Source organism: Leptonychotes weddellii, chromosome 3 (genome assembly GCF_054177405.1).
Source record: "Leptonychotes weddellii isolate Sample4059 chromosome 3, ASM5417740v2, whole genome shotgun sequence".
Taxonomy (NCBI): Eukaryota; Metazoa; Chordata; class Mammalia; order Carnivora; family Phocidae; genus Leptonychotes; species Leptonychotes weddellii.
This window is the reverse complement of record NC_138371.1, coordinates 101,858,974-101,869,620: the sequence shown is the minus strand read 5'-3', so window position 1 is coordinate 101,869,620 and position 10,647 is coordinate 101,858,974. Positions and strand designations below refer to the sequence as shown.

General features: G+C 47.9%; 1 protein-coding gene across 5 annotated transcripts in view; it reads left to right on the top strand.

Annotated features, from left to right (window-relative positions):
* ARHGEF4 (Rho guanine nucleotide exchange factor 4) overlaps positions 1 to 10,647 on the top strand; it is a 230,301-nt gene that overhangs the window by 143,281 nt on the left and 76,373 nt on the right. Inside the window, exon 1 of one of the 5 annotated variants that reach the window (XM_081814677.1) lies at positions 4,810 to 4,997. The exons of the other annotated variants lie outside the window; for them this stretch is intronic. Coding sequence (XP_081670803.1) covers positions 4,940 to 4,997 — 58 coding nt within the window. The 5' untranslated portion in view covers positions 4,810 to 4,939. Of the gene's footprint in view, positions 1 to 4,809; positions 4,998 to 10,647 lie in introns of those variants that run through there. 5 annotated transcript variants of the gene reach the window in all.

Genomic DNA, 10,647 nt, shown 5'->3' with positions numbered 1-10,647 from the left:
ACTCTGTAAAACAAACTGAGGGTTCTAGAGGGGAGGGGGGTGGAAGGATGGGTTAGCCTGGTGATGGGTATTAAAGAGGGCACGTTCTGCATGGAGCACGGGGTGTTATATGCAAATAATGAATCATGGAACACTACATCAAAAACTAATGATGTAATATATGGTGAGTAACATAACATAATAATAAAAAAAAAAAAGAAAGAAAGAAAAACACTGCTCCTCTAAGGAAGTAAGCTCTCCAGCTGGGAGATAGTGAGAGAGGGAGCCCTATGTTCTTGGCTTTAGCCACCTGGAGTAGAATCTCCAACTCAATGAGCTAGGAAGAAGGGGAGGAGTGGTTTTGGTTCAAATACCACAGACTCTCACCCTTCTTACTAAACTTTCATTGATTTTCTTGAACAGATATTTCTTTATTTGTGGTTTGCCCCTAGGACAATATCCAGGGGTTTTAAGTGGTTGTTTTTAAGTAATTTTCACCAGTTTCACTGGGGAGTGGGTCAGGAGAATTTGTCTTTTTCCTGCCTACAGGAAGTCAATCTCAATTTCCCCTATTTTTATGACTTATTAGTCATTTCCATTAGAGTTTTAAAGGAGATAAGTTAGATGACTGAGTTCATATCATGCTTACTTGATATCAAAATCCATTGCTTGAACTTCCTCATTATATCCCCAACAACTAGCATTATGCTCTGTACAAAGTAGGCTCACAGTGTCTCTTGCCAATGATACTGATAATATCCCAACAAGAACTGTCTAAGAATCCTCAAAATCGGGAGGAATTAACAATTATATAGTGGTTCAAAACATTGCTGGTGAGCATTGGAACCAATTCCACCACTTCCCAGATGTGTGGCCTTGGATCATTCTGAGCTTGTTAGTTTGAACTGAAAAATGAGGCCAATAATAGTACCTATCAGTTAAAGTTGTTGTGGAAGTTAAATAATATATGCAAAGTACTTAACATTTTAGTATATACTTAATAAATAGCTGCTAAGATTTCAGACATTTCTAGACACTGTTGTATATGTACATATCACTTCATTTAATCCTTACAATAATCCTGCAAAAACAGTTGTTAGTATCATTATTTTATGGGTGAAGAAAAAAAGACTTAAGAAGTTTAAATAATTTGCCCAAAGTCACAAGTAGTAAGAGAAAACCAGAATTTGAACCCAGATCTCTCTGGCTTTAAAGCTTCTTTCTGTTTAACACTGTTGTAGAAACTGAAGTACAGGGTTAGTCAGGAGAGACAGAAGCCAATCTCTAAGCTTAGAGAAGTTCCAATCCCATTCTGTATCTGTTTCTACATGTACAGTTCAATTGCAGCTCCTATTTTCACATCATTGAGCCAGCCTCAAACAATGATCCTCTGTACTGACCTTTCTGATAAAGACACTGTATTACTGTTAATTCAGAGAGAGAGAGAGAGGTAATTACTTATAATTATAAACCTGTCATGTGATGTTAAGAGAACCAACATCTCCTCTCTCTCCCTTAATAATATCAGAAATAGATGAGTTTGATGGGCTTCCCATGGTAGGGAGGCAGCTAAGTCTCACTGCATCAACTTTTATTCCCCAAGATTTCCTTAACCTTGGGTAATAAGTATTAATTTTAGTTGCTGGGGCACCTGGGTGGCTCAGCTGGTTGAACATCCAGCTCTTGGTTTCGGCTCAAGTCATGATCTCAGCCTTGTATCAGCTCATGCTCAGCAGGGAGTCTGCTTGGGATTCTTTCCCTCTCCCTCTGCCCCACCCCAACTCATGCACTCTCTCTCTCTCGGGAATAAATAAGTCTTTTAAAAAAATCTTTAATTTTAGCTGCCATCATCACTGTGGTCTTAAGAAATGTGGATCCTTTTTTATACTCAAATGAAGACACTCAGCAGTACAGCTGAGTCCAGGATAGCTGGTTCAAATAAGAGTTTATTGAAGTCTCAGGAAGACTTAAAAAAGAAACGGACTCAGAAAAAGCATGGCACTTGGCTATCTGGCTGACAGTGGCTTATAGAGGCTAGATTTGCCCATGGCTGCTGCCGTCTGGAGGCACCATCTTTATACTATCCGCTCAGGATGACACATCATCTGCTCAAAGGCCTGACCCCGCAGAACAAGAATGCTCCCTTCCTGCCTAGTTGGCCTCCTACTGAGTTCCAGGCCCCCACTCATTCCTCCACAGGCACGCACCAAGTTCCCAGCCTGCAACAGTGGCCCAGCACCCATGGTCTATGGGGGCAGACAAGAGATAAACAACAAGCCATTGACAGATAAGTCCTGGGAAGGATAAATGAAGTTCCCCTGAGGAGGTAATGTTTGCTAAGATATGAATGTTGAGAAGGAGCCAGTACCCTGAAAAGCAAAGGAAGAGCATTCCAGGTAAAAGGAACAGTAAGTGCAAAGACCCTGAGGCTAGAAGGAGAAAAAGTAAGGTGGCCACAGTGGCTGGAATGCAGAGACCAAGGGATAGAAGAGATGATAAGAGTTGCAGAAATAGGTCAAGTCAGAACACACAGGGTCTTGCAGGTTTGGCTAACTGGGAAGAGATGCTTCTGGAGGGTTTGAAGCAGGAGCATGACATGGTACGCTTTATATTTTAGAGCTCTTGCAGGCTGCTCTGTGGAATAAGTTAAGAAACTAAAGAGGTCTTCCAAGCACAGTGTGATAGTGGTAGCAGTAAAATAAAGACATGGACAACTTTGACACTTATTCTGGAGGCAGAACCCAGACTTGCTGATGAGTTGGGAGAGATGTTTCTTGATCTGTGTCTCATACTGGCAATGACCATCTCTTTCCTGAGCACTTCTTCCCACCCACGAGAGCTTATCTCAGAGTTCTCAACCAGACAGCTGCACAAGAACACAGGGGGGACCCTCCTTGCAGAACTGCCCACAATCAGGAACAAGGGGAGGGAAGAGTTGTTCTTCCCAAGGGCAGGAAAGGCTGGAGGCATGGGTAGGATGTGTGCATTCCAGGTATGGAGTAGTTAGGAAAGCAGAGAGTTTCCCCAGACAAGTACAGTAAATTGAGGGAGGGGTCTTCAAGATGCAGATTGGCTGAGTCACCCTTCAGTGCCCATAAACTGAACACCCAACAATACCAGTATTACCTTATGCTTGTACAGAGCTTTGTACTTACCTACAAGGAGAGGAGAAAGATATCTATAGAGATGCAGGGTCCCTTATGGTACAGAGCTAGGAGCACATGTAGCTTAAGGATGGAGATGGGCCACAGGAAATGGGCCCCAAATGCAGGGAAGGGGAGACCACTTTTCCAGCATCAACCCTATACCAGCCGGTGTGTGGCAAGTACCTCTCATTTTACCCTCATTATCGTTAATATTTCAGCCACTTTACAACCAGCTCCCTAGGGCTTGGAGAAGTTGGAAGACCAGCGATGCTGGTGTGTGTGTGGGGGGGGGAGTGGGGGTTGGGAGGGAGCGTGAGCAGCCCTGATCAGCCTGTATCAATCCATATTAGGACTCCCCTCACACATCTTACCTCCAATACAAAGTCTCCCACTGTTTTCACCTCCCAGGTTTTGTATTTCATATAAGTACTTCTTGACTTAACGTTCTTTTTGGAACAGTGGAGGTACTTCACCTTTTAGGCACACTGCAAGAACCCACAGAACTCTCACAAGTGTCTGGAAGGGTCAAAGGAAACAGCAACTTTCTTCCCTAATAATCCCTAACACCCCCCCCAAAAAAAACAAAACCCTGTAATCTCTGGTTCTCTTTCTTGTGCTTTGGGGCTCCCATTTTCATTTGTGCCTGTCACTGGGCTGTTCCAGACACTATAAAAATCGTTTGGCGTGGACCATGATTCTACTTTTTATGGTCTCTTAATCACTGCAGAACACCTGGACGGCGTACCCTAGGCACGGTACCCTCCTGCAGCCTGGCTGCCAGGAGTGTCCAGGGTGCAGTTCCCCCGCACACCGTGCGTGTGGCAGGGCCAGGGGCTAGAGGCATGTCCCGGCCAAGCGCGCTCCCCCGAGCCAGTGTTCACGGTTGCATGCCAGAGTCACGGCCCCTGGATGAGTGTGGCCTCCCACCTGCGTTCCCGCCCCAGATGGACACAGAGGCGCTGCCCGCAGTCTTAGCGGGATCCTTGGAGAAGAAAAGCAAGCGCCCACCGGCTCTACTCACCACCGTGGCCTCGGGGTGTCCCCTTTTGAGAATGACCCTATCCTAACACACGCGTGCGAATGCTGGCTGCGGGCAGCGGCCCTGCGGGGACCGAGGATGGCCCGGTGACCCGCGCGCCGCGCCCGCGCCCGCCGCCTCTCCAGGTCTGCGTGCGCGCGTGCGTGAGCGCGTGCCGACCGGGCCCGCGACCCGCACCCGGGTCGCCGCCGCCGCTCCGATCCCGCCAGGCTGGCCGGGAGCGGGCGGCGAGAGAAGGCGCCGTGCCCTGCCCGGTGGGCGCCTGGCCTCACCCTGAGCCGCGCGCGCCCCGCGCCTGCAGAGGGTCCCCCCGCCGCCGTGGCCGCAGACCGAGCAGGCAGCGGCCGGCCGGGAACCTCCTTAGCGGAGCCCCATGATGTCAGCTGGCCCGGAGCGGCGGCCGTGCGGCGGCGGCGGGGATGGGGCCGAGGACGCCGCGCGATCGCCTGCACGCCCCTCGCCCTCCGACGGCGCTACCGGCCCCGGCCCGGGCCCCGGCTCGCTCGCCCTGTCGCCCTGTAGCCCCGCCGCCGCAGCGGCCCCCGCGCCCTGGCCCGCGCCGCCGCCCGCGGCCCAGCCGCCCCCGAGCCTGTGGCTGGAGCTCGGGCCCGCCTGCATGAGGGCTCAGCAATGCCCGAGCGAGTCGAGCGGGCAGACGAGCGGCGACCTCGGCACTAGCAGCAGCAGCAGCGGAGGCAGTAGCGCCGGGCTGTCCCCGGGCTCCGACTCGGACAGCAGCGGCGTGGTGTGCGGCGGCCGCGGCGGCAGCGGGGGCATGCGCGGCGCCCTGTCCCGCTCCTGGAGTCTGGAGAGCCTGCGCTCGGCCACCGCCGGTAAGGGCGCCGCCCGCGCCCCTGCCGCTCCCCGCGTCTGTCCTCTCCCGAGCTGCTGCTTCTCTCTCCTTCCCCCCTCGAGACTGTCTTGCCTCCTTTCCTGTCCTCCCTCACTTTTTCTGTTTTTCGTTTCCATCTTCTGGTTCCTTGCTTCCCATTGCTTTGCCCTCCTGATTCCTTTTCTTTTCCCTGGTTTTCTTCTGATTTGCCGCCACCACCACCTCCCACCATCCCTGTCCCTTCTTTCACCCACTTTTACCAGTGGGGCACCTGTTACAGCTGGGACCTTGTTGCCCCCACCCCCGGCAGGGCGCGTCGTCAACTGAGAAACTGAGTGCCGAAGGTGAGAATAGAATTTGGTCCTTGATGCTCTGTTTCCCTTCCCCAAACTGTTCTTGACCGAACTGCAGCTCTTTGACCTTTATAAAACAGAAGGTAGGAGAGGGCTCGCTGGCCAAGGGTGGACAGGATTCAGTGCGTTTGGCCCTGGCTTCAGGACAGGCTCCCCACCCAGAGGAGGGGGTTTGTCTTGGACCCTCTGAAATAAGCAGTGCTGTTTCTCTGAGATAGGATTGCTCTGGGGTCCCCAGGGACCATGTGCATCCCTTAGTACCCCCCTTTCTGTTCGGAGGACCCAATTCTGGGTACAGATTGAGAGAAAGACTTTGACCCTAAATACTAATTAAGGACGTCCAGAGTGGTTTTATAAATGGTGATGGCCTACCCTTGGTTGGTTGGCAAACGGGATTCTTTGTATTTTACTTCTTGCAAAAATTCAACAAGTTATTTTTGAGCCCCTGAAGTGGGAGCTGTAAAGGAAGATAAGTGCTGCCCAGAAATCAGAAATGGGGGGCTGGGGGAGGTAATGCTTGCATTATGCTTATGCATGGTGTAGGGGGTGCAGCCTGGGAGAGCTGCGTGGTCCTACCAAGATAGTGGAGGTGGAGGTGAGGCTCTGCGTGTGCCCTGGTCAGAGTAGCGGAGCCAGAGAAGGGGGCATGCAGACAGCAGTTCTCCCCACCCTGCAAAGGCGGAGCACAGCCATGTTGGGGAGTAGAGTTAAAGGCTGGCTTCCAAGGCTGTGAGAGTACCCTTCCTGGCAGAGAACAGGGTTGAGACTCTGCTCTAAAGTTGGTGGGTTTGGAAAAGGAAAGTGAAGGGTGCCCAGACCATTGTATTGAGCACTCCATGATTCTCATCTGCTCCGTCCCAAAACAAACACATGAAACTCAGAAAAGTTGGCTTCTCCTCCAAATAAAAGTTTTTTCGGAATTCTACAGCCCTGACTCCTTCCCATCCCAATTCCCTTGAAACTCTCCTTTCCCTCCCTCCCTGGGGTGCTTAAATAGAACCCAACTTGAGAAAAACAAGATAATACTGTGAGACTTTAAGGAAACTGACAAAGGACGCTCTTTTTTTTCTTAGCCCAGTAGCTTTCCTCTACGTCCAGAGTGAGAAGGCGCACCTTCTCCTCCTCAGCAGTGGCAAACAGGCCCAGAGAAGCTCAAGGAGGTGGTCCTGGTGCCCCCAAGGGCTGCTTTGCCCCAGGGCAGAGCTGAAGCAAATGGAAATGGGAGAGACCGGGTTTGTTAGGTGACCTTGAGATTCAGGGACTCCCAAGACCACACCAGGGGCACTGAGGCCACCTGGATGAGTTTCAGAGAGAACAGCTGTATGGGTATGAAGGTCTGGGGTGGTGTGTATGTGTATGTTGGGAGGCGAAGCAAGGTAAAAGCTAAGGCCCAGAAGGCTGCTCCTTGAGGGGCTCAGAGTTGCCCCTACAGTGGGAGGACAGGGTTTAAAGCAACGTGATATCGGAAGAGTTGATGTGAGACCCAGAAGCAAATGCCATGCCCTTCACAGAACACAGGTATTGCTAGGCATACGGACAGCACACTGCCCTTGCTCAGGGGCTGCTGGTCAGTAACCAACCACAGAAACCCAGGGCTTGAAGGCATTTTAAATCCCCTCTTCATCCTCTGCCCTCAGTCCCATCCCTCAACCCTCTACTACCTGCCTTGTTTTGGGGACCCTATATCAGTTGTATTCAATACTAGATTTGTTACAGGGTGCTGCCATGAACCCTGTAGAGTTTTGTGAGTCCATGAAACACATCACAACTGGATTCCTGGAGAGAATTAAGCCTAATGTCCTAAGACATCTACTCTGTGCAATGCAAGAATTTTCTTCTCTTCTCCTAGAACAGTACTAGCTATTTGCCATCCTTGAGAGGAATTGAGAAAATAGGCACTCAAGTAATACTCTTTGGATTTGTGGTTTAGATGAGATCTGGTTGGAAAGGCTGCCATGGAGGGGGATTCAGTGGGAAGAACAAAGGGAAAGTAATTTGTCGAGCATCTTCTAAATGCTCCATGTTACCTGCTTTACCACATAAAAATCCAGTGAGGTAAGCATTATTATCCTACAACTCAGGTGCAAAAACAGGATCAGAAAGATGCAGTAACTTACCCAAGGTTGCCTAGCTAGGCCATGTCTAACTAGAGCTTCAGGCCTGGATCCGTGTGATTTGATAAGAGCTCTTTACCAGGTTTGGAGGGGAGGCTCCAGTGGAGTGCCAGGTCCAGAAAGAAAAGGTGTGTTGGGGTGGAGCGGCGGCAGGGGGGTACATCCTGAAGTAATATCTTGGCTCCTTGCATGCTATTATCTTTATTCGACAGTCATGGCTTTTTTCTAGATCCCAGTTACCCCATTTTCACAATGAAAACATTGAAACCAAGGATCTGACTCCTTCTCTAATCAACTATAAAATTCCATGATTCTAGTCAGAGCTGTTGATTTGGGGTAGATACCCTCCATGAGTCGGCATTTATTGTATATTGTATTTCTGTTCCGTCTATGACTCTAAGACAAAGCACATGTGTGTTTAATTGAACTGTGTTTCTCTCTTAAGAAAGATTCAGAATTACCAGTAAAAGATCCTTAGCAAACTTAATTATTGTTGTTGTGATTTTTGTAATGGAGTGTATTTGCTAAACATTTTTGTAGTTGTCAGCAAGAACCAGAAAGGCTAGTACTTGAGGCCGGAATTGCAACTTACCTGCAGGGCAGAACATCAGCTAGGGAATCTAGTAGAGAACTGTAGATTCTCCTTATTTCCAAAAGACTTTTTAAATCTTAAATGTCCAATCTTGGCATTTTCCTTTGAAATTTCACTTTTCCTGTTGTGGAGAGGACCTTCCTTTAAGGCAGAATCTGAAAATTAAACATAGTTGACAAGGTGGAATTTCTATAACCCTTCTGTCTGCCCCACTGTCTCATCCCCCCTAAGCAAGTGCCTGTAGTCTCTGCAGCCCTCAGCTATATTATCACACTGCTGCTACTGGGTTAAGGCTTTTTAAATTCCTATTCTGATGTCTTGTCTGACAGGATTACTTCTCAGTTCAGGCTTCTGGGGTTGACAGTTTTCACTCTCTGTGCTATTGCTTGGTTAATGCCATATGACTTCTTGGGAGAGAATGCTTGCTACTTCCACATTCCTCTGCAAGTTCCTGAGGCATTTTTCTGACTCAGATAGGAATCAGAATTTTCAGAAGGCTAGGCCTCTCCTGTAGTCAGACATTTATTTAACACTTGGCATGTTCCAGGCACAGCACTAGGCACTAGAGATGGTAGGCAAACCATACATCTTGCCCTTAAAGAAATGACAGCAGAGTGAAACAGACAGTGACAGTTCATTATAAGGGCTCTGATAGAAGTAAATCCAGTGGGATGATGCGTCAGGGGTGCCCAAGCCACGCTCAGTGGATGATTCTCTAGAAAGACGCACAGAACTCAGAAAAGCTTTTACATTCATGGCTTCAGGCTATTACAGTGGAAGCCTACAGACTAAAATCAACTAAGGCAAAGGGAGCATAGGGGCAGAGTATAAGAGAAACCAGGTGCATACTTCCAGATGTTCCCTCCCATGGAATCCCGTGGGCCATGCTTAGCTCTCCCAGTAACGTTGTGTGACAACATGCAGGAAGTATTGCCAACCAGGAGAGTTCGCCAAAGCCTTGGTGTCCAGGGTTTTTATTGGAGGTCAGTTACTTAGGCATGTAGTGTCCACAAGACTGACTTAGTCTCCAAGCTCTCCAGAGGTCACACTGATGCAGTGTAGCCCAAGGCCCCCATCATAAATCACACTGTTAGTATAAAGTGTCTGGGGTGGTTGAAGACCCCAGGTATACAAAGCCACTCTTATCAGGCCAGATATTTCAGGGACTTAGAGTCAATGTCCTCAGAACCAGCTGAAGGCCAGCCCTTCCTTCAAAATGTGTAAGGTTTGTACATTCCCAAGCTTCCCCAAGGAAGCTTAGGAGAGGCACCAGACCCTACTTGTTATGAGGGGCAAAGACAGTGAGGGAGGGAGTCAGAGAAACCTTTCAGGATAAGGTACTGCCTGAGTCTTATTGCCTGTAAGTTAGCTGTGTGGTGAGGAGTAGAAAGAGCCTTCACGATGAAGAGCCAACACAAATGCAGAAAGATGTACAAAGGAAGGGAGCCTGTGTTTACTGAGCACCTGTGCTGGGTACTGTGTCAGGTGCTTTAAATATGCAGGAATTGCAAATAATATGGAATGAGGAGCATAGCAAGAGATAAGGAAGACCAGGCTGTGACTCCATGCTAAGAACTGTGGACTAACAGTTCTTGGAGCCATGGAAAGGTTTTAAGCAGGACATTAATGTGGCCAAATGTTTGCATACTTTCTCTCCTTCTTTGTTTTTATTATCTCCTCCTTTATTTTTAAAGTTACACAGTAAAAGTTACTCTTTTTGGTGTATAGTTATAAGAGTTTTGACAGATGTATACAGTCATGTCGCCACCACCATAATCTAAATACAGAAGAGTTCTATTACTCTAAAACATTAATGCTGCCCCTTTGTAGTCACCCCCCTCGCCCACCCCCAGTTCCTGGCCAGTTTGACTATTGCAAGAGTGTCATATCTATGGACTCATATCATACTGCCTTTTGAAGCTGGCTTCTTTCACCTGGGATAACACATTTGAGGTTCCTCTGTGTTTTTGCATGTATCAATAGTTGTTTTTTCCTTTTATTTGCTGAATATTATTCCACCGAATGGATATACCACAGTTGGTCTGTTAGTTCACTGATTGAAAGGTTTTGGGGTTGTTTCTGGTTTTTGTCTATTATAAATAAAGCTACTATGAACATTAGTGTACGAGTCTTTGTATGGACATAAGTTTACATTTCTCTTGGGTAAACACCTAGGAGTAAATTGTGGGATCATTTTGTAAGTATATGTTTAACTATAAGAAACCATCAAACTCTTTTTCAAAGTAGCTGCCATTTTCACTCTCACCATCAAAGTATGACAGTTCTCATTGCTCCGTATTTTCTTCAGTACTTGGTACTGCCAGTGTCCCAAGCCATTCTGTTAGGTGTGTGATGCCTCATTTGGTTTTTATTTGCATATCCCCAGTAACTACTGATGTTGAACATTTTTTCATATGCTTATTTACCATATGGGTATCTTCTTCTTCAGTGAAGTGCCTGAATCTTTTGCCCAGTTTTATTGGATTATTTGTTTTCTTATTACTGAGTTTTGATGTGAGTTTTACTCATATATTCTGAGTACAAGTGCTTTGTCAGATATGTGATTTGCAAGTATTTTTTCCAGTCTGTGCC